General features: G+C 49.1%; 3 protein-coding genes across 3 annotated transcripts; all 3 read right to left on the reverse strand.

Moving 5' to 3' along the window:
- Positions 1–6970: 6970 nt before the first annotated feature.
- On the reverse strand, positions 6971–8028 carry LOC101772569 (RING-H2 finger protein ATL39). The gene has a single exon (XM_004968556.3). It carries the CDS (start codon positions 7752–7754, stop codon positions 7227–7229), a length of 528 nt encoding a protein of 175 aa, XP_004968613.1. The 5' UTR covers positions 7755–8028; the 3' UTR covers positions 6971–7226.
- Positions 8029–13329: 5301 nt separating this feature from the next.
- On the reverse strand, positions 13330–13984 carry LOC101780567 (RING-H2 finger protein ATL66). The gene has a single exon (XM_004971704.2). It carries the CDS (start codon positions 13923–13925, stop codon positions 13500–13502), a length of 426 nt encoding a protein of 141 aa, XP_004971761.1. The 5' UTR covers positions 13926–13984; the 3' UTR covers positions 13330–13499.
- A 7449-nt stretch (positions 13985–21433) lies between these two features.
- On the reverse strand, positions 21434–22582 carry LOC101772976 (probable E3 ubiquitin-protein ligase ATL44). Its single transcript, XM_004968557.3, has one exon. It carries the CDS (start codon positions 22380–22382, stop codon positions 21696–21698), a length of 687 nt encoding a protein of 228 aa, XP_004968614.1. The 5' UTR covers positions 22383–22582; the 3' UTR covers positions 21434–21695.
- Positions 22583–24401: the final 1819 nt, after the last annotated feature.

Here is a 24401-nt window from a genome sequence, read left to right on the forward strand (position 1 = left end):
GGAAGGGAGAGGAATCAGAAAAAGTAAATGGCGAACATTGCCTAGTTAAATGGACAATGACATGCACGCCAAAAAAAACTGGGGGGGGGACATGGAATCCTTGATATCGAGCGGCTAGCAACGGCCCTACGCATACGATGGTGCTGGTTCCAGTGGAAAAATGAAGATAGACCATGGAAAGGACTGGATATCCCCTGCACAAAAAATGACAAGGACCTTTTCAATGCATCAATAATAGTGACGGTAGGCAATGGTAGAAAAGCTCTCTTCTGGCACTCCTCCTGGATAAATGGGACGGTGCCAAAAAACATCGCGCCGGTGCTTTTTCACAAGTCTAGACGCAAAAACTTCACAATGTATAAAGCACTACAGGATAACTACTGGATAGACCAAATATGGCCACTAACGATAGGAGATGAGGTCAGGGCATACATAAAGCTTTGGGAGGAAATCCAGATGCAGCAAATAAATCAGGACAACGAGGATGAAATCAAATGGCGTTGGACAAAGAATGACGAATACTCCACAAAAAGTGCATACCTCATACAGTTCCAAGGACAAACGAGGAAAATAAACATCACTCCGATATGGAAGGCCAAAACAGAACCTAAATGCAGGATCTTTGCTTGGATACTACTACACCGAAAAATTCTAACAGTGGATAATTTAGCAAAACGGAATTGGCCAAAAGAACCAAATTTGCAAGCTATGCAATATGGCTCCAGAAACGCCAACACATTTGTGCAAAGACTGTACCTACACCACTGCGGTATGGAGCCGCCTAGCTACATGGTTTGACCTGCATCACTTACCAACAGCAGATACAACGTCCTCAATCTACAACTGGTGGGAAAAAAGTAGGCAGCTTATAGACAGACAGAATAGACCCTATTTTGACGGGCTTGCCGTGTATTTTTGGTGGAACATATGAAAAGAAAGAAATAGAAGAACATTCAATCAGGAAAGCAAGCCTTTTGAGGATGTGGCGTTCCTCATTAAGGAAGAAGTCGGGCAATATCAATTGGCAATACAGCGAAACAACTAAGACCAAGACCTACAGCAGGAAGCCTAGTGTGTCCGTTTCCGTTTTCTTTTTCTTGTTGTTGTTTTTGTCGAACGCGAGGGGGTCACTAGTTGTTTGTTTCCGTTTTTATGTACCACTCTCTTTCTGCTCTTCTTTTTCTGCAGTTGGGCACTGCCTAGTCGCATCCACCAAGTTGTACTTTTCCTTTTTCTCCTCTTCTAATAAAAATTCAGCAAAACTCTTTGCCATCCGTTCTAAAAAAAACTGCTCGATCGGTTCTTATGATGCGCTTTGTTGATCCGCTTTTTGTCGCACTTCATCGTATGATGGTCAAGGATATTGTTCATTTTAGATCAAAGGTTGTTCCCTTGCGTTTTTCAAAAAAAAAGAACGAAAAGAAAGGTTTCTCGCTTTATCTCCGTGGAGCTCTCCCATTTGGCAATTCTCAAACGACAGCAGAACAACTTTTCCAGCACACGGAGCTGCAGATGCATACGAGAGGCGATCTGTGCGTGGACAAGGCCCATACGGGCGCCATGAAAGTTGTAGTTCTACTACTACCTCTTCTTTTATTTTTATTTTAGTTTTTTGAAAATCCAGTTCTACTACTTCAAGGTACAGGTAGAGCACCAGCTTGTGTCTTCAGCTCGTGATCACTCTATTTTGATGGGATATAGGATCACAATCCTATATATGGTGGATCATCATACCATGGTGGCATAAAGCTCGGCTAAAGTTGGCTTTCCAAGATCCTACACGATCATCTCCATGCGTATTCAGGACAACTTGCATAAGCTAGGATCAGTGCATCTCCCGCCCAGCTGCTGCACAATCTAATTAGAAATGAACCTAAGCCCTTGTTTAGTTTACCCCTAACTCCCAACTTTGACACTATGCAAAAAGAAGATTCCCCATCATATCAAACTTGCGGTACATGCATGGAGTACTAAATGTAGATGAAATTAAAAATTAATTGCACAGTTTTGTTGTACTTTGCGAGACGAATCTTTTGAGCCTAATTAGTCAAGGTTTGGACAATAATTCACAAATACAAACGAAACGCTACAGTGTGCTGCAGTGTTGTAACAGTAATTTGACACCTCCCAACTTTAGCAACTAAACAAGGCTTAAACAAACAAGTTTAAAACTCACTCGGGACACGATGAACACAAAACCAGACTTCTTTTTGGGCTGAAATAACATTGGCCATGATTTTTTTTTGACTCGTACCCTGAATCCATGGAGGGAAAATAGAAGAAGAAGACAAACTTTTCCTCGCACAATCTTATTATTACTAATTGGAGGCTCCATTTGAGGTCTCCAGGTGAAGCCACCTAGGATTCCTAGTTGGACAGTCTAGAAAAAGAGAGAAATCCTACAAATTCTCATAAAAAAGTAAAACATCCGACCATCAATCGATAGATTGAAATCATCATAGCCTTTGGATCTATTATGTTTTCTAAACAATTACCCACCTATGCCATTATATAAATAGCCTAAAGTAACCCCCTAAATCTACATATAAATTAACCACATCTGCCATTATATAAAATAAACTAAAGTAACCCCCTTATGCCACTATAAACAATATTTAAAATAACTCCTAATTTGCAATTGAATTGCCTACCACTATTACTTAAAAAAACTTATAGGAACCTTAAATTTGGATCTATATTACCCACACATGCCATTATTAAAAATAACATGGGTAACCCTACGTTTGAATCAAATAAGCTTAATTAAAAATATACAGAAATATATGTGTTGGCGCTAAAAGTCCGCCGATTGACCCTCAGCGTCGGACACACGACCCGGGAGAATCTGCTTAGCTCCTGTTCGGGTAATCGCCCTGGCGCGGTTCGCGCGGCGTGCCAGCCAATCTAACCTGTTGATTGGCAAGGAATAAAACGTGTCAAATTCCAGGGGTTCTGATCGGCTAAGGTTCCGATCTCGAAAAGCGTATCAGCGAATTGGCCGATTTGCTATATAAAGATAATCGGCTATAATACAGCCGACAATCACGTAGCGATTGCAAAGAAAACTACTAGAGTAAACTAAACAAAGCTACAAAGGCAACACTTGAAATAGATCTAATCAGCTACGCGATAATTAATAAAAGAACAGTGATAAAGCCGACAATTCCAATCTCAAGCTGGATAACTGGTGACAAAAACTAGAGCTATAGATAAAACCTACAATTCTAGTGAATATCGATAACTGGTGAATAAATCTAAACGAAACGACAACGATGCGCCCAAAGTTAAAGCTTAGATATTACTCGATAAACGGAACTTACAGAATCGGCCGGAGATCGTGTCGATGCAGCCCCGCCAACCCGTACGAACTCGTGAAAGAAAAAGATGTATTGGCGAAGTCACCGACTTAAAAGTACAATGAAAAAGTAGATTTGTTTGTATTGATTGATGTGCTGTTTACAAATCTCTAAAGATAGCTATTTATAGCCTGTTACAACCAATTTCCTAACCGATTAGGATCTATCTCTAATTTTAAATGAAAACGAATATTTACAAACACAACTCGTATCGGAGTTGGTTATTGTACTCCCATGGGTCAATCTTTCTCTCTCTCCTTTCTCTGACCCACTTTAAGCCCACATTGGCCCAATCTCTCCAGCCTTCCAATCGGCCGATCTTCACCAACTCCATCTGCCAAAACACTGTAGCGCCAATCGGCCGATTCCCAGTTGTAGCACCAATCGGTCGATTCCCAATCGTGACCTCTTTAATCCACCATATCAGCCAATCCTTTTTTCTCTTGACGCCGATCCCATACTTGTCAAAATCTGACGTCAACAATATGATTCTAAATCGTCTATATCTTTCACTATTAGTATACGATATAATAATTAAAGTCTATACGCATGATGTGTGTCACCATTTATAAGGATATAAAGTGATGAGAATATAGATTTCTATGCTAAAATTGTATCTCAAACTTAGGGTTCATTAAACAAATTCAAGCGCATACCTACGATGCAAAGTGAAAAGTTAAAGATTATAAATGTGGTTGAAAATATTATAGAGTAATTACTAACCATTTATAAAGATATAAAGTGATGAGAATATAGATTTCTATGCTAAAATTGTATCTCAAACTTAGGATTCATTAAACAAATTCAAGCGCATACCTGCGATGCAAAGTGAAAAGTTAAAGATTATAAATATCGTTGAAAATATTATAGAGTAATTACTAACTAAAATCTATCACAATTGGATGAAGATATTAAGTATATATCTACATAAGTACTGTGTTTGAATATTTAACAAACGATTGGTAGTTTATGGTAATAGTTTTGTAGCAATGTAGTCTTATTTTTTTCCATTGGAGACTCCGCATTAGTTCCCACGAGACAAGTTAGAAAAAAGAGATAAATTCTCATAAAAATTAAAAACATCAAACACCAATCATGTAAACTCTAATAATCATAGCCATTGATCTATTATATTTTCTAAAAAGTTACCCTCCACTGTCATTGTGAAAATATTCAAAAATTAGCTCTAAACCTATATCTAAATTACCGAGCTCAGCTATTATAAAAAATAATCTAAAGTAACCCCATAATCTTCATCCAATTTACTAATACACATCATTATAAAGCATAACTTAAAATGTCATTCTAAAATTTTATCTATGTTACCCACGTGTGTCGTTATTAAAAATAACCTAAAGTAAACACCTAAATATTAATCTAATTATCTTCGTGTGCATCATACAAAAATTATTTTCGTGTGCATCATACAGAAATGTCAAAAATTAAACTAATATATAATTCTAAATTACCTATTTATGTCATTGTTAATATAAAAATACTAAGTTAAAATATATACACATTATGAGTGCCACCATTTAGACCATTTATACATGTATGTGAGGAATCGATGAAAAATATTAATTTGTATGCTAAATATAATGTATGGAGGATTGGAGGTGTGATACAAAATGGAATAAGTATGAATATGGATGAAAACGTGCATAGAGTAATTATTAATTAAAAATCAATCACAACTAGATAAAGATAGGTACATATCTATATAAGTATTATGTTGAAGTATTGAAAAATAAGAGAGCAGTAGGTAAACAATTTTGATTATTAGTTAAGAGTTTAATTTTTAAATAATTTTCAAATACAATAGCTTCTAAAAATATTAGTCCGTGCGGGAGTATGGGTTGATGGACTAGTAGTAGTGATAAAGTTTCAGTTTCTAAGAACCATGCAGGCACCCTACTGCTGAAACAAACTTTTTTTTTCGAGGAACCTACTGTTGGAACAAACCTAGGCAGGAACGGATACGAATCTGTCACCCATATGGGCGGGGGCCATACCTCCCGGCCCTCAAGTTGGTGTGCTTTGTTTTCCATGTCCCCAAAAGCTGCCCACTGCTCTCGCGCGCCTCACCTCCAACATGCACGAGCCCCATGCGCCTCGGACGCAAGGCCCCAACAGAAAGGAGCAAGGGCATAGGTGCGGACCCCTGCGGCCTGCCCCCAAGCTTCCCTCTCGTCCGTTCGGCCAGCATCATCCAACAAAAGAAAAGCAAAGCCGCATTGAGTTCTCCCTTTGGCCATACGCAAGCTCTGCTCATCAGCTCGGTTCCAGTTGTCTGATGTTTGATCGATCGCCTCATGCCATCCAAGCAATCGGTCCGCGGCTGGAGTTGGAACCCAGCGGCAAGCAACGGCATCGGCGTCGTCGATCGGTCGATAGCAGCCAGTTTATTTGGCGTCCGAATGCGCCCGACGTGGCGAATCAAGAAATCCGATCAGCACGCGGCTCGAGCTCGATCCGATGCCCACTTCTGTGATCGCGGGCACAGCCCGTCCGTGCAAGCTTCGGATATGTTCACACAGTTAGCTCGAAGAACGATCGACCTCGAAGGCTCCAGCACGTCGACCTCGGCCGATCGGTGTACGTGTACGTACTGAGTAGCCTGAGTTGCGTGCAGCTCCGATGTGTACGTACCCAGCTGCCGCCGCCTCCCATCGAACGTATGAACGTATGCGGCCAGTTGACCATGGAGAGAGCTCAGTGGCATCGTGTCACGGAGACAATCGATTATAAATGCACGGTGAGCAGCGATACGCAAGGCACGCGCAGCTGGCACGGAGATGCCAGAAAGCTAGAAAGGGTGCAGCAATAGAAAACGACCGAACGGGCTTCCTGAGGAGTGTGAAAAGCGCCGGTTGATCGCTTTGCGGAAGATGGAAACGGGAGGTGTGATTCCATGGGTTCAGACATACCACTTGACAGTGGACACCCAACACAGCACTCACAAATAGAAAAGGGCAAAAGCATTCGTACGAAAACTGCCGTGAATAATAAAAGGTGATAGTGGATCGCTGTAAGCCGATAGAAGTCTCCGTCTCGCCAGATTTACGAGCGACCGAGTTCGCAAGAAACGAACCATTTCGGCAACGGGGCCAGATGAAGTTAAGAAGGGCTGATGAGAAAGAAAGAAAGAAATCGGAGAATAAAGTCTTGTGCGCGGCCGGTTCCGTTTTGCCTCTCGCAGCGAAGAAGGAATCGGGGACGACGAGCACCAAGTCAGGTCCAAGGTTGAAGCTGGAGGCGACGGGAGCACGCGGTTTCGCACCCCGCTGATGCCAATGCATCGATTCATGGAACGGACGGACACCGGCCGAGGCGGCGGCGGCTGCTGGCTGATACGCGCAAGCTGCCGCGCGGGCCGAGAGGGAGGTGACGGCGGGAACCGTGCAACAGAACCGCGTGTTCCTGGCGGCGAAGGCGGCCGGAACGGGCCGAAAGGGAACGAGAGGCAGCCGGCCGGCAGGGCGTTGTGGCCCGCACACGCACCCTTTGCCTAGTGTGGGACAGCTTGGTTGCTTGTCCATTCGTTCCCTTCCATTCCGTTCAATCAAAAAGTCCAAACAGCTCAGCTCACCTCGGCTAGCACGGACACAGTTGCAAGTAGCAAGAGTTGACGTCACTGATATGATATCGCTGTACAAGCACGCACGACCTGACGAATTAAACCAACAAATCTCCGCGATTAATTTAATAAACCAAGACTCCCTCTATATGATCCTAGGTTATCACACTACCTAGTGTGTATTGCTGTCACTATAGCTAGCTAGCTGCTGCTGTTCTCCAATCATGCATGTGTGTTCAACTTCAATTCAAGCATTCCGATCCCAGGGGCGGTGGTCCAGCTCGCCGGCCACATTACACAGGTGGCAGCGCCTCCGCCGGCGTCGGGGTGGTGTCGGCTGCCTGCAGCTTGGTGGCGGTGGCGGCGGCGGCCGCGCCGACGGCGGCGCGGCACATGGGGCATGTGGAGTGCGCGCGCAGCCAGGCGTCGACGCACTCGGCGTGGAACGCGTGCCCGCACTTGGGCAGCCGCCGCACCTTCTCCCCGGCCTCCACCTGCCCGAGGCACACTGGGCAGTCGAGCGCTGGCGCCGCCGGCTCGCCGCTGCCGCCGTCGCGAGCGAAGACGAACGCCGGCAGCGCGGCGATCGCGTCCGCGCTCATGCCGCGGTCGCCGCCTTCATCCAGCGCGCCGGCCACGCCGACCACGCCGCGCCGCTGCTGCTGGCGGCGGCGGCGGCTGCTGCTGCAGGCGTACCAGAGCGCGAGGTAGAGGAGGAAGGTGAGGATGCCGATGGCGAAGGAGAGGCCCATGAAGAGCAGCCGCGCCCGGGTGCTGTACCTCGAGTTGTCCGAGAACAGCCACGAGCTTGGCGAGCTCATGGCTCGTTAAAGTCGTCGATCGCTTCGCTTCTTCTCGCAACAACAACTTGCACGGAGACGGAGTTTTGCTTGGCTCCTCGGCGCCGGAAGCGGCGGCCGCGGAACGAACAATTCGCTCACTCCCCCAGTCGGCGACTCCGTTGGAAATGGAATGGAGTTCCCCCCGTGCAGTGCACGCGAGAATCCGTGGGCTGCAAGCGGCGGTGGTGGTGTTTCCTTTGCTTGGGGTTGGGTCGTTGGCGCGGTGGCCTCTCCGACTTTGTTTAGTGAGGAGGTCGCGTGCGTTTGCTGGGGCAAAGGGGCGCCGCGCCGGCAATTTATAAAGCCGCCGGGGGCCGAGAGCGGGCGAGGCTTCAACGACACGGCCCGCGTGGGGGCGCAGGGCGAAAGGCGCGGGTCTCTGTTTCTTGGGGACCTGGTGGTGGTGGCGCGGCGCGACGACGTCATACGTGAGAGCTCGAGAGATATTTTGGGGTCCCAGGCCGCGCGCGCGGGGGTGATCGACGACGTCGGCCGGCGTTGGTGGTGTTGGCTCGGGCGTTTGGGGGTCAGGACGACGGAGGCCTTGGTTGGTTTGTTTGTTTTGGACCGCACCACGGCACGGGACGGGAGCGGAAAAAGGACGATGAGCCGCGCGGCCGCGGAAAGCGGCGCGACAAAAAAGAGTTCACTGGGCCAGACCCTACAGTGATTGCTACTCACTCATCCATCGTCGTGCGTATCAATTGTCGAGTGTGAAGTTTCCTCTCGGCGCCTTTATGGGCTTTGGTTATGCCAAATTTTTTTGCCCGGTTTACACTTTACTACAACAGATGCCAGTCGTTTTCCGTCTGTTTTTTCTTCTTCTTCCTTTTAGACCAATCAGTCTTTCCGGCTTTCTGCTTGCTTGCACTAATACCTAACGCTCAAACTACGTCATATGTTGGGTCATTATGTGTCGATATGTATAAACATCACCATGGTTTTACGACTGTTTGTCCTGGCGAGAGAGCCTAGTCGACTATTCGTTGACAGTTCCTGCTTCCTTCATTCAGTGGTCGGACATCTAGGGCCGTACGTGTGACGTGTGTTCACTAGCCTTCACTCTGGTAGTGAGTGCGTCGTCATCACGTGTAACTCAAACCAAAAGGATTTTGTGTTGCTAGCTGTAGATCTGGCTGAATTGGGCACCGCGTTCCCTCCTTCACATTTAAGTGAGTTTTGATCACGGTGTTTGTAGCTAATGATCGCGATGATATGGTGATCGGTTTGTTGATTACAGTGCGTGGCCTGGTACTACTGGTACTTAATCTTGGGCTACTTGGTGGTCAGCGGTCATAACCCCAATGATTCGGTGCATGATGCGCGTGTATTTTGTGTTTTAATGGTGGGAAAAGTTTCGTTGCGCCACTAGCTCGTTCTCGTGGAACTGGCCTGGCCGTCAGCTCAGCAGCGGTATGTTCGGGTGCACGAGGTCGTAAAGCATAATGCTTTGTTCTTTTACCAGCCCACAGAATTAGTAGTAAGTGCCAAGGCATGTCACCTTGGGGATTTTTACACGAATTTACAAATTCGGTACAGAACAAATCTACGAGAAACGTGAACGAAATAAAATGAGAAAACGAGAAAAGAACAAACCAACGCTTACAGGCCCCAAGACTCCCTGTATCTGTTCCTAACTGTCCTTGATGTGTGCGTTAAAGAAACAAAAATTGTGGTCGGGTTGGTAGCAGAATTTAGTTCGTGATATTACTTGCAGCAATGCGCTTTAACAATCATTTCTGCAAAAGGGTCAGTGACTGTTCGCGGAGGTTGCAGCACCTGAATGATCAATCACACGCGAAAGGCACCACGGACACACGACACGTAGCGATCCGTACCTCCCTGAAGTGACTGATCTGACGGCGAGAAGCAGAACAGTGCATTTCTTTCCCGTCTGCAAGGTGGAGAAGCAGAGGCCGCTCGCAGGTTCGATCCGTTGGCAGGTTGCGAGGTGCGGACGAGCAGGCGACAGCTAGGATTTCAGATGGTGATGTGATCATGATAGCTTCAGGACCCTGCTCGATCGTGCTCCTCCCATCTTCCAAGTGATTATCGGTAGGCACATCAGCACAGCGTGATGATGAGGAAATCCGTGTCATTCGTTTGCATGCGTGTGATGATACACGTGCCCTCTTCGGAAGTCTGTGTGCGTGCAGTGCAGCATGTCGATTCAATTCTACAGCTCACTCCTCGACGAAATACTCCTACACGATGTTTTTGCAAATTTCCAAGAAAGATCACCGTAATTTGCTGTTTGGGAAAATTGGTGTTGGTCGCAAAAAAAATGCTGCTTAGAGATCAGTCAAGGAACAATTGCTATTTCAAGCTCTTGCTACAGCATTTTGGTGTGTTGGTTCACGCTGCAACTTTCTGTGCGGACAGTTAGTTTAGCCGCAATCGAGAGACAGTTAAAAAGTTCAAAAGCATTCTTCCCCACTGGCTCTTCTGAAGATTCAGATGCTGCACCAACAACATTTGATGCTGGTATCAGGCTCTCAGCCCAGGGGAAGACGAAGATCGATATACTGCTCCTAAATTCCCTGTCGGCCAACACAAGCCACACAAAACCAAACTATGGCAGTATGGCTGGCATGAGAAGCACACGAAAAAGCTCTCTCCTAGGCTGCCTCTTGTGCAAGGTGCAATGATTTGATGACGCCAAAATGGTGAGTCGACATCCTCCCTTTCTTTTCCCCCCTTGACGTCCAAGAGGCCTTTTCTTCCCCGATCGAGAGAAACAATGGGTTTTGTTACGCATGGATCATCGGCCGGCCCCCAGTTTCTGGATCGGCGGCCATCGCGACGGCGTAGCCACCGGGGCCGTTCGTTCTTTAATTTTTTTTTAGGAAAACCTGAAGAGAGCAAGCTGTGCAGCACGACTACTCACTCTCCTGTGGACTCAAAAGCAGCTCAACTTATCAACCCACGGAAATTGTGGATGGACAAGAGGGGGGCTTCCACGTTTTGGGCCTTCCCGCATTTAGGCCCATTTTTGTAAGCCTTCCGGCGGCGAGTGTGTTCCTCTTTCTTTCTTTCTTTCGACGACCAGAAGAAGAAGAAGAAGAAAGGTGATTCGCTGTGCTGTGCCGGCGAGGCCCGTGTCGAATTCTCGGGCTATTATGGTTGGAGACCATTGCCAGTGTTCGTGTTAATGGAGATGGACCCTTGGTCCCAGATATCCAGATACACAGACTTGGCCATTGGTTTCAACTCTCGACTGCAAAACCATCTGTGCAATTCTTTTTCATGAAAACATCGGCTGAGCAAAGAAGTCAGCAAAATGCCTTTGTAGTTGTAGATCGTTATATTTGCAACGCCATTTTTGCTGCTCCTTCAATTCTGAACATTGGGTTGACGATGTTGTGTTGTCGCTCGTAGCCAGCTTGCAAAATGCTATTGTTGCGGCGTGTGTTTGCGGTCTGCAGATTATTAGAATAAAGGAAGTCTTCGGTTCATGGTGGTCGTCTGTTCTTCGGTTCAAGGAAGCCCAATCGCGCCCATGAAGCATCATCCATCAAACGTTGCACTGCAAGAAGTCGCCGACACACGTCTGGTAACTGGAGCTCACTCAACGCCATGGATGACGTGAGATCAGGCATTTCGTCGAACACCCGCTCCACCTTCGACGCCACGCGCGGCGCCGAGGCTTCGTGCTCTTGCGCCTCTACGCCGTGTTCCGACGGCCGCCGTTCTATGCAGTACGCACTGCTGAGCCCGCTGCCTCGCAACGAGTTGCAGGACGAGAAGGCCGTTCCGCCGGGCAGTGAGCCTCGCCGCCGCAAGGACGCATCATAGGAACAAGTGTGTGGGTAGCCCTTCCACCGCTGGAGCCGCGGCTCGCGAGAGGTCCGCTCAGGACCTCGTTGGGGGAAGAAGATGCTCTAGCTACGGGGAGTCGAGCAAGGAAGAAGAACAGGGGGATCCTCATCCCACTATGTAATTCCCGGGCCAATCGCGGCCGCTCAAGGCCGATTCGACGGCCGATACAGAACCAGGGGGCCACCCCGGGGTCGCTGTCTCGCCGGACAACCGCCGCGTCCCGGCCGTTCCTCGCGCGCCCGCTGCTCCTTCCGTGCACCGGAGGCCTCCTGCAGTTCTGGTCGTGCTCCCGGTGAACGGAACAGGCGCGGCGAAGGCCCTCCCCGCCCCATCGCTGTTCACCGGCCCGTGTGCCTCCTAGACGCCGCAAGCTCTAGCCAGCTCCAGATGCGGACCGTGCGTTGCCGGCTTGCCGCCACGCCGCTGGGTCATGTTCCGCGAGAGGGCGGTGCGATCCGATTCCAGCGCTGGCGGCGGCGGGGCCCTCCTGCCGTGCTTGTGCCTGTGTTTGCTTTCCCGAGTCCCGGGGCATGTTCGCCGGCGATGCGTGGCCTTCGCCTCCTCCGCAGATCCGCAGCAACAATGATTTGCATCGTTCCCCCTACTTGTGCGGCTTCATGTACAGGAAGCGAGCTCTCTACCGTCAGCCGTTCTGGGAGGTAATATCGCTCGACAACCGTTGTATTCTTGGGCGGTGCTGGCGTGCCGGGGCCCGCGGGTCGCCGGAGCAGCGGAGCTCAACGCGCCGCCGTCAAGGGAAACAGGTCGAGCGAGGGAGATAGAGGAGGATGTCCTTCCCGTACGTAATCTACGCAGATCCTAGCCGCACGTGTCCGATCTAACAGCAGCGGAGAACCCAGGGTGGACGGTATTTCATTTAGCGTCCACCCCCGGTCGTTATTCCCTCTGCCGAGTGCCGACCACGGACCACCTCACGCGCCGCCGTCTCGCCGTCGCCGGAGCACCGCCGCGTCCCGGTCTTTCCATGCGTGCTCCCCTCCCGTTCGTCCTACCGGAGGTCCAATTGCGCCCCCTCAGTGCACGGCGCCGGCACCGCGGCACGAGGAGCCCATCGCCGCCCGTATTCCTCCAACCGATCGAGGGCCTCGAATCGCTGACCGCTGTGTGATTTGCTCGCGTCGCCAATGGGGTCTGTACCTGAACGCCGAGAAGCGAACGTAGCAGCGCTCGGGAGACGAGAGGGTGGCAGCGACGGCCAAGAACAGCCGAGCCGTGGACGCTCGCCGCTTGTGTCCGGCGATGCGTCGCCCGCTTGCTCGCCGCTGAGCGCCACGACTCGTGTGATCAGCAGCGGCGGCAGGGACTTCATCTTCGTGCCGTCCGGACGGGGACGTCCTGGCGCAGCCTCCGCAGGATCGCCATCACCCCGAGGCCCGAGCTCCTCAGCGCGCGCCGGGCTCTCTCCTTCCGCGCCGTCCCAGAGGAGGACTCGCCGCCGTACTGCGCGCGTGCTGTCCGCGCTCGTGTCGGACACCACGGTGATTGGCGTTAGGTGCGAGGAACGGGACGTGTTCCTGCGGCAGCTCGAACGCCGCCTCGAGCTTCTTGGCCGGGTTCAATCCGGCCGACCTGTGACCGTTCGCGCCGCGTACCCGGGCATCTAGTTATGCCGCCACCGCCACCAGCAACGCGTGTACAACGCACTGTTAGAGTACGAAGTTCAGTATAAGCATCGTTTGCAATGAAAAGAAAACTGTCAGCGATCTAATCTAAACATGAAAAAAACTGCGAAAAGTAAAATTAAAAGAGCTTGATGAGCTACTAAAAAATACAACTGATGTCACCGTGTACCGGCGCTCAAATCGAATCAAATGACCGCACGACTTGAGCCCCGACAGTGAGCGCCCGCTCGCTGCGCCGCGTGCAGGTGCAATAGGAAGTGTCTCAGCGGCACGTTGCCCGGCACACGGGGCATATCGGGCGCAGGCGCAGCCACGCGTCGACGCACCGCGCGTGGAACGCGTGCGTGCAGCAGGGCAGCGCACGCACCGTCTCGCCTTCCTCGACGGCGCCCAGGCACACCGCGCACTGCTCCGCCGCAGCGGCGGTGGTGCCGTGGCTCACGAAGCTGGGCAGCCGCGCGAGGGCGGCGGCGTCGAGGCCCGAGACACCGCCGCGGCCGTCGTCTCTCCGTGCTGCCGCGGGAAGGTTGTCGTCGTCGTCGACGCAAAGGGTGGTGAGCAGGTGGTTCGCGTAGAGCACCGCCGCGTAGCGCAGGAGGACAACGAAGGCGGCGAGGGCGGCGAGCTCAAGGGCTACGCCGACGCCGTCGTACTCGCAGACGACGTTCGCGCCGGTGGTAGCCGGCATTGCTATCTAGCAACCAGCGTCAGTTCTTCGCGCTCTGGAATTCGCAACGGGTAATCAAGCTAGAGAAAGGCTTATGAACTAGCGGCAAGCCGGCAGGTAGTGGAGCCGCACACAAATAACGGCTGCTGTTTCGCGGGGCGCGCGGTTTTTTTCTGGTTTCTGCACGCGGCGCGGCAGTGGTTTTGGACTCTGCGCTCCTGCGGTCTTGCCTTCTTGGTCGCGTCGCGCCCGCAGGAAAAAAAAGTTGGTAAACGCGGTCGCCGTTCATCCTGCCACTGCCAGCAGTATCTGCTAAACTGCATGATGTTTAAGAGCACCGTTTACTAGCTAGACTGAGGGTTAGTTCGGTTACTCTTGCTTATTTTTAGCACCCGTCACGTGCGTCCTTGTAGCAACTCTGCTACTGACACTGAAACCCACAAGCCCACTAGGCTAGCAAGGGGGTGATTCGGCGTGTTGGGAAATTCAGTGTAGGCCCATTTAAAATTGGGAAACACTAGTTTTTCCATCTCAACGATAGAAGTAGATTCTGAAAACCCCACTAAATGCTCCAAGATCCTCTTAATAAATAGGTTCCTTCTAGTTCTTGAATTTCTGTACTTACTTAAATTTAATCTTAAAGGATTTTAATTCCCCAAAGACGTGAAAACTTGAATTTAATATTTGTTCTGGACATCCATCTGTGGGGATAGTGTATGCACCATTGTCCAGATGTCAAGACAGTAATCCTTACCGTCGGTTCCAAACTTCAAAACTGACTCTAATGTAATTTTGATACCGATATTACTGAAGATTATTTATCTTCTTTCAGTTGGTGATATACTCATCACAATGAGGTATTTGTGGTGACTTTGTCAATCTTTAAATTTATCCATACAATCTACCATAGATGCTTATAGAAACAAAGAATGTATTTGTGTAATGTATGTGAGCATCTATTGTGTCTGTAGTTATCAAATAAGGAGGGGCTTCCAAAAAAAGCGGATTTAGCCCCGCGTCGTCCCTGCGGCGACTCGGGCGGTGGCACCCAACAACACCGCCAGGGGCTCCTCCAACTGACGTTCGCAGTCCTGCCGCCGCCGGAAGCTCGGCCGGAGATGAGGATGGCCGGCGGCAAGGATTTCTTCGCATCCCAGGGGCAACACAGTCGCTGCTAGACAGCTTCCTCCCTCCCCTCTTTGTCAACGTCCTCCGCGGCTCGTCGTCACGGGAGGCCGTCGCGGTCTTGTCCGCAACGTCTTCTTTCCGGCTCGTGATGACGACACACACAAGGGCAGGGTCGACTCGAACGCGAGAACCGAGTGCTCGCTGCCGCCGCCGCCCAGGCACGCTGCCAAAAACGCGCGGGCGTGAGGAAGGTGGTGGCGGGGCGATTCGGCACCGTCTTCTCCCGGTCCTCCTTCCCCGATGCTTCATGGCAGCTAGCCGGTGGTCTTGGCGGCAGAATCGGGTGCTGTGGCGGAACCGTCCTAATTTACATAGCTAAAGCACACTTAAGTCGCCTAACACATGATCATGTACTTTAAACAAGTCAACTTGGTCGTCCATCGGATTTTATCCGATAAACCACTTAATTCAGGATCGAGAAAGCAAGACTCACAAGAAGGCGAGTGGTTACAGAGATTACAATAGTCCATCAAAATTAAATGAGTGCATCGAATTATTACAACATCAAGTTCGAAATTCAAATAAAGTTTGCAGAGTTTCAAACGACAGAAATAAATAAGAGGAAACTAAACGTCGTTGCAAGATATCATGAAGAAGCCTATCATGACATCAATAATCCCTGCCATCACCATCCGAGAAGGGATCCCATTCAACCGTCCAACCCGGAGGAAATTGGGTAGGCCAAGTACCACTTGCAGCGAGCTCAGGGGTATCAACATCACCTGAAAAGATGTGCCACAAGCAAGATTGAGCAACTATGCTCAACAAGACTTAACCGACGTGTGGTAACTACTTCCACCAACACTTAGACATGCAGGCTTTTTAGCTCTGGGGTTTGTTTTTGCCAAAAGCGACTAGAGTAGGTCCTTACTTTCAATATTTTAGCCACAAGTTTTACTGTTGTTTACCATTCTAAGTTAGCAACTAAACTAAACATGCATAGTTTTTCAAGCAATTAAGTAACAACATTAAATCATCATCATATTCCATTCTTACTCAGTGTAGCATAGCGATCAAGTAGTTCCAAACTGTGAGAGGCAGACGATCCGAATCGAATTTCTTAACCATGCATGGTGACCTAATCCTACGACATCCGCGCACCACGAATGATCGCTTCATTTGTCAGCCGTCCCTGTCAATTCCTAGACCTGTGTCGCGCCCACTTCCCTCGGTACAAGGATCCATAGACTCGGTCTCTACCGTACAATGACCGCACTTGTCACCACATGCGGCCGCAAGGGAACTCCGTTCCAGAGACAGTGGGACGATCCGCTCACGTCCCAATTCAATCAGGTACTAGGCTTCCCCATCCCATACTAGGTATGAGATTAAAACTTTCAAACACTTGATCACGAACACTATCACATCTCGGTCTTAGTCCAAATTTCATGTAGACAGACAGGGCAATCCACCGACCACCAAAAATAGTTCACAGAGCCCTGCCCCACCCGTCGTCCTTATAGTTGCAGCAAAAGAAAAAGTGCATTCAACTCCTATAACTCGTGAGTGATAGGTAATCACTCGACTTTTACCAAGTCCTATTAAGCATTGCAACTACTCAACTTAATATACTAGTGTTCAACTCAAGGGTACTAAGTTCATGCATCTACAGTTTCAATCAACTCCTGGAATGTAAATGCGCAATCAAAGCAATCAATTGTATTGCAAGTATTTAAAGATAGGAAATCATGCTCCGGGGCTTTCCTTCACACTGGGAGTTAGCGAACTTGTCCTCGGCTTGCTCCAGTACGGGCTCGACTCCGGCGTGGTGCAGATCCGCTACGGCTTCTTCTTCTGGCGTCGGGTGCAGCTCGTATGTTCCGTCAGCAAGGTTCAACTCTACACAAAATGCAAATGTATCAAGTTCAAACTTCCATGCTTTCTCATACAGGATGCAACACATGAATTATTGCTGAAGTGTAAATTACATTGCGACCACATTCACCTAAACAAGGTAAGATATGTTGTGGTATAAAACCCGAGGTTGATTTGATGGTGATTGTGTACATATATATAACTTAACTTTATTAAACTTTAGATTGGAAATAAACTTTAGATCGGAAAGTTATAGTATTTCTGAATGTTTTTCTGTACCTCTTCCGAAAAAGGCCATTACTCTTACTTAATGTTTCTCTCTTCCATTTAATTAGGCCCATCTTCCAATTTTATTTCAATCTTCAATCAGTGGAGTATGACATTGCTAATTTAGCAGTAGGTCAGACATAATGTCATTAGGTTACTGTAAAAATTTGGGGTGCATTAGATTAATACAAAAATAATTAAAATTATTTTGTCATCTCAAGGTGACAAGTACTTAATCATTTTTAGCTCAAGTTATTCAGAGACTCTGTTGCTGAAATTTTAACAGAGTGTTACAAAGAAGCAACATAGCCTTTGGTGAATTTTTCAGAATTTTTAACGAAGGACATCTATATTTCATATATTTCTCTTATTTATCTTTCTCTAAAAAGGTGGGTGGGTTCCATGAACCTTCAGACATGGTTTTATATTTTTCTTGTAAACTAGGCTTTACCACTGATTTACTCAAAGTGCTTTCACATTTTTCTCACCTCTGGATAAATTATTACACAAAAAGACAAAAGCACCCTTAGATTTTAATTATAAAACTAAAACAGTGATTTAACATCTAGGCTAGGCTCCAAATTATTTTTATACGTTTCCATTCTTTGAAACAAACACTTGAGAGTTGGATTCATCATTTTAGCATTTTTCTGTGATTTACTATGATTTAAATAGCTTCAACAAGGATTAAAATATATAACATTAATTCTAGCAGCGACATGTGCCAAGAGTATTTTTATCAGAAACTATACTTGATACTGAGTCTAGCAAAATTGATTTGATATTTTTTCGATTTTTGTACAATTTATGGTGTATTTTCAAAGTTCAGAATATTTCATGCTGAAAACAAAATAAAAACCGGGTAAACTTGCGATCTAGCCCTTACGTCTATAGGTTAAACACGCAAGGGACCCTGATTTTAGCGCTAAGGCCCCTAGAAAAAGGAAAAAGACACAAATGTGTCCTTGGCGGGGCACACGGCGGCGGTCCGGCCAAATTTCGGTGATGCGCCGGCCAGTCCCGGGCAAAAAGTTGCGGGGAAGGCGTGGGAGCTCACTGGGAGTTGATTGGCGGCTGTTGGGGGCGCGGAGGAGGCTCGGTGGGGGTGGAACGGTGCAGGGATGGGGAGCTCGGGCGGCGGCGAAATCCGGCGGCGTGCCGGCGTCATTGACGCTTTGGGAGCCCAACAAGCAGCTCGGGAAGCTTCGCGTGGGTACGACGAAGCTAGCGGTGGCAGCGGCGATGAGCGAGGAGCTACGGGGGTGGGGGCTCCGCGGAGAGGTGGCTCGGCGGCGCAAGGTCAAGACAGAGCAAGGGTGCGGCAAGCTTGCAGTCGAGGGAGAAGAGCGTGGGCGGGACTGGCGGGTCATATATAGGCGAGGTGAAGCTCCAGGGCCAGCGGATGGGACCGGAGGGGAGCCGAGCGTGCTACTGCGGCCATTAATGGCAGCGGCGCCATTGGCGTAGAGGAGGTAGGGGTGGTGCGGCAGGCGAGGGCGCTGTAGGCAAGACGTGCAGGCGTGGGGCAAAGCGAGTGTGCGCGGCAATAACGGCTTTGTCGGAACGTGTCACTGGCAAGGCAGGGAGGAGCTGTCGTGGCCGGGGCGGCGGTTTGCAGAGGCGGCGGCATTGCAGGGCGCGAGCGTGCACAGCCACGGCAAGGCGCGCCCTCGGGCGAGGCGAGGTGAGGCAGCGGGTAGGGCGACCGCGCGCTCGACTGGGCTGCCGGTGCGTCGACCCCACTTGTCGTGACCGAGGACGGGGCGACGGAGCAGCACCGGTGAGCTTGCACCACGGGGCGGCCGGCGAGCGGAGCGCGACGCACGCGCGCTCTTGGCGCGAGGGATCTGTGGGATCCGGTGATGGGGCGGTCTTTAAGCGTGATTGACTTCAGCTTCTTGAACTGCGTAGCATTAACTCCTTTTACAAAAGTTGTAGTCCTCAGGTTCAAGTTCAATTCTTGTAATTTAACTGAGTTCAAATTCGCAGCAGATTTGAAGATAGACAGCTCCAAAGTTAGAGGGGACGCCTGATTTCCAGACTTAGAAGAATTTCAGCGGTTTTTGGCTGTTTTCAAGATTTTGGCTGACTTAAGCTTCAGTTTCGAAAAGCTTTTGATGTGAATTTGACCAGGGTCTAATTGATGAAGTTGTTGTATGAACTTAGCTCTCAAACTCTTATAAAGAGTTTTGCTAGCATTCTGTTCAAGTTTTATGAGATAATCTCATACCAAGATGCGTGGTTGAACTGCTTCCAGACTTAGCCTAGTTTTGCAGGTCTTGGACCGAGTTGACCAATTTGGCCGACTTTGACCTGAGTTTTGAAAGCCTTCTGTATAGATTTCGACCTAACTCCTTTAGTCAAAGTTGTTAAGAGCTTGAAGCTATAAAACTTTTGTATAGAGTTCAGCTTGAGTTTATATTGAATATTTTAAGATAAGGAGCTCCAAAGTTGGGACTTAATCTGTTTTTTTCTTTAAATTGGTGCAGTTTTGAATTTCGAGTTTTTGATGGTCTTCTACTTAGATTCAAATAAAACACCAAAAATAAAAGTTTTTAGGAAAAATGAGTTCCACAACTCTTAGTTGGACAGATTTTTAAGTCCTTAAGCAAAAATTTGAGTTATGACATAGACGGTTGTTTAGCTTGTGAGGGCAAAAGTGTCTTTTTACTTGACTGCACAGCTGCCAATTGTTCTCTTATGCTCTAATGACCTTACTTAATATTAAACACAATTTAATTAGGCTAGGTTGTTACACTTTGTCCCAGCCATTTCCAGTGCCCCTGCGAGTTGTTTCGCTGGCTCGTCCATGGTGGCCCCTGTGGGCGGTGCCATGCTGGGGAGCCCATCCATGGCGGCAACAACGGCCCGCTGATGGTAAGGGTAAAGTCTGGCCCCGTCGGGCACTTCCGTGCATCCGCGACCCTAGGCGGTGCGCAGATCGAGAGTTGGGCTGGCAGCCGGACCAGTGCTCGGTGGCTCATGGTGGTACAGCTGAGGCGACGACCGACGGTGTTGGGTGGTTGCCATGTGGGGTGTAGGATCTTGGGTGAAAAGCCTAGATTGGTCCTTGACCATTTGCTAGCGACGATGGTGCTATGGGCATCCTTTTCCTTCTTTCTTGAAGGCGTTGTTGTGAGGACCTCAAACCCAGGGACATTTCCAGGTGAAAACTAAAGAACCGACTCGATGGTTCGGGCGATGGCAGCATCTTAACGTTGCTTTCTTCTTGAGGCGTCGCTTTGCAGTCCTTGGGTTGGCGGAACCATGGTGAGCTTGGAGCGTTGGTGGTGCTTGGTTTGTCTTTTAGTATGCGTGGCAGGATGATCTTAACATCAATAGTTTCTAAGAAGACAACAGATGTATGGATTTTGTTGCTGCATAAGGATCAAAACAAGGTGGAAGTACGGGCTTAGAAGAAGTTTGAAGTGTAGTATTTCTACCTTTTTCTTAGTCTCTTTCTTTCTTGTCTTTGTGTTCCTCGGTTTGAGGTTTGGAATCTAAGTACTTTGTAACGTCTGGCTAGTTGGCCAGATTTGTTTCATTGTGGTAGTAGACATTTACTTGTGAATGTTTAAGATTGGATATTATCCTTAATCTAAAAGTGTGAGGGTCTATTGTGTCTGTAGTTTCAAAAAATGTTTCAGGAGCTACATTATGCATCCATAAGAGGATTATCTTATATGTAGGTACTAGTGATAAACTGATTAAACCATATCAACTCAGTATCTCTCTTTTTACAAAACTCAAAGCAAACTGTGGGCACTGGAAATCCATGTCCCTTCCTATCACTTGCCATGTTGGGCGGCACCCTGCATGATCAATCAATCCATCTTCATTTTTTGTTTTCTCTGGTATATTCCATCCTTCCAAATTTTAGGTCGTTTTAATTTCTATAGATACATGATTTTTCTATACGCTTATATACACTATATTTAAATATATAACAAAATCTATGCATCTAGAAAAGCTAAAACAACCTACAATTTGAAACGGGAGAGTATCGTATGTTGCAGGCTCCTACAGATATATATGATATATCCTTTCGCTTTCTAAAAAATTCTTGTTTATCTACAGATATATAATTTCCTCTTTATACTTTTCAATGTACTGGTCAATGTTCCTAGTTCGTTGATGTATACTCCCTCTAAATGTCACATTGTTTAAAGGCAAAGGGAGTACTAAACTTTCGTTTCAAAAAAAAATGGAGTACTAAATTTTGTTTGACGTTTTAGAAAGCCTACTATAGCTATTTTTCGTTCATAAGTAGGAACAAGCTTTATCTTCTCACAAAGTTACAAGAATTTTTTTACGACTACAGGGTCTAGCCCCGGCCATATTTGATGGCTTAATATCTGTGCAAATGGGGATTCGAAGTGTGGCTCCTAACTCCACTCTACAATGAGCTAACCAACCAGGCTTGAGCCCATTTACTATACATGTACTATTAACGATTCTAAGCTAGTTACATCCATGAGAAGCAGTCGTAAATCGTAGTGTCGCTTTTGCCGACCTACCCTACTACGGCCCCGGCCGGTTGACCGCGGCGCCGAGCACTGGCGTGCGCGCGTCCCTGGTCTCCGCGACGCCGCCTTCCACGGTCACAACCAACGTGCCCCCCGCTCCGAACAACGCCGGAGGCGGAGTCGCCAGAGCCGGCGACCGCGCGCCCGCGCCCCCCGCCCCCTTGTCGGGCCGCACCTCGGCCCGGCACACCGGGCACGTGGTCCTGGACCGCAGCCACGCGTCGACGCACTCGACGTGGAAGACGTGGCCGCAGCTCGGCAGCGCGCGCACCTTCTCGCCGTCGGCGAGCTCCGACAGGCACACCGCGCAATCCGTCGCCGCCGCGGCACCGCCGGTGGTGGAAGTGGATCCGTCATCGCCGTCAGCCTCTACCTTGCGGCGGTACTCGGTGACGGGGAGGGCGGCGAGCGCGGAGGCGTCGAGCCCGTGGCGGCCGCTGCTCCTGCCGAAGGATACGAAGGAGCGGCGGAGGCTGCCCCTGCCCCGCGCGACGAACTGGTAGAGTAGGAGCCGGACGAGGACGAAGACGACGGTGAGGATGGCGAGGATGACAACGGCCGTGAGCAGGACGCGGCCGCTGAAGCTGTAGCTCTGCTGCTGATCCTGCCGCCGCTGCATGAACGAGCTCGTCGAGCCGCCGTCGTACGGGGCGCCGCCCCCCACGGTGGGGCTCGACGACATGGGTGGACACGGCGGCGGCCAACAAGCAAGAAGTGCTTGCAATCGAGAGCTTGTCACGCACGGCGCAGGCAGGCTAAGTAAGTCTTGCCTGCGTAATTGGAGTGCAGGATACGTTAGCGTTTGTAGTGATCAGGTCAACGCCGGCTCGTGTTAGAAAATGTTGCTGGGGGTGGATGCGAACGCCGAGAAATTCCAACGGCCGTCGGTTGCTTTCGCGCGCGAGAAATGAATGGTCGTCGGGCGGCTAGGGTGAGATGAGTCTGATTGATCGGCCGGTTTAGCGTTTAATTTAGCTTCAGCTGACAGGACGTTGCTGTCACGTACGTAGGAGTACATGATACACGTAGGATTTTTGTTTGCAGTTTGTGGTGGATGTACGTAGGAGTAGGAAGAAGAAGCCAAGAAACTTCCGGGGGGTCAGGCTAGTCAGCCAAGGTTAATTTGCTTGTGCTGACTTGCAAGCCAAAAAGATAGAGCTAGCTTGGACGAAAAGGAACGGAGAAATCGCTCAGAAAATAGGCGGCCGCAATGTCGCAGGAAATCGAACAGGAGGCGCGTGGCTTCGGAAGGGATGACGATACGGGACGACCTGGATACGAGGCGCCTGCGGCGAAAGATCTAGTGCTTTGCTTTCTGGACGTGTCGTTTCCTCCTGATGCTGCCATGCTGTGTGTGCGGGCGAAAAAGAATCCTGATTCGAGTGCGCGACGAACTGGTAGGGTAGGTTCCGTTCCGAAATGAGAGCAGAGCGAGAGCTGCCGTGTGCGCGTGTTCAAACTTCTCCGACGAGTCAACGACCACCAACCACGAGACGGTTCCGGGCGGCGGCGCGGGTTCCGGCGGCAGGCCTGTGGACGGGGAACGGCGGCGCGCGGGGTCCGCCGGCAGGCTGATGGCGGGAAGCAGCGACGCGGGTGGACGAGGAGGCCGGCGTCGGGCGGCGCGCGGATGGGAGTTGGGAGGTGACGGCGGGCTGGGGGTGGCTGCTAGAGTTAGGCCTTGTTTTGTTTAGGGGGTGTTTGGATACGAGGTGTTAAACTTTAACAGTGTCACATCGGATGTTCGGATGCTAATTAGGAGAACTAAATATGAGCTAATTATAAAACTAATTGCAGAACCCTGTGCTAATCCGCGAGACGAATCTATTAAGCCTAATTAATCCATCATTAGCAATTGGTTACTGTAGCACCACATTGTCAAATCATGGACTAATTAGGCTTAATAGATTCGTCTCGTGAATTACACTTCATCTGTGCAATTAGTTTTGTAATTAGCCTATATTTAATACTCCTAATTAGCATCCAAACATCCGATGTGACAGGTGTTAAATTTTAACACTTGGTTGCCAAACAGGCCTTTAGTTCACTTCCAAATTCCAACTTTGGCACTATGCAAAAAGAAGATTCCCCATCACATCAAACTTGCGGTACATGCATAGAGTACTGAGTGTAGATGAAATAAAAACTAATTGCACAGTTTTGTTGTACTTTGCGAGACGAATCTTTTGAGCCTAATTAGTCAATATTTGGACAATAATTCACAAATACAAACGAAACGCTACAGTGTTGCTATAGTAATTTAGACACTCCAAAGTTGGGCAACTAAACACGACCTTAGAGGACATCCAACGGATCTGGTTGTACGCATCAATCTCAAATATTGAAAGTTTCATAGCAAACGGTCTGCCGGAAGCCACGGCACGCGCACAGCGCAGCAGCATAGCTGGTGGGGGAGCCGGCGGGCCAGAATGCTGGGCCGGTATGTCCACTGACCTCGCGGGCCGCGGGTGGTGGGGGCCTGAGGTACGAGTGGGCTCTCGCGGGCCCGCCGTTCGGGCCGTTGGAGAGAGGATTTGCCTCATTTGAGCCAGTTCGGGCCTGGCTCCACCTTGGGGGAAGAGACAGAGACGTTCAGTAGGGGGCGTTTGGATGCCAGGGGCTAAACTTTAGCCCTGTCACATCACACGTTCGGATGCTAATTAGGAGGATAAAATATGAGCTAATATAAAACTAATAGCAG

The sequence above is a fragment of the Setaria italica genome, chromosome V (genome assembly GCF_000263155.2).
Source record: "Setaria italica strain Yugu1 chromosome V, Setaria_italica_v2.0, whole genome shotgun sequence".
Lineage (NCBI taxonomy): Eukaryota > Viridiplantae > Streptophyta > Magnoliopsida > Poales > Poaceae > Setaria > Setaria italica.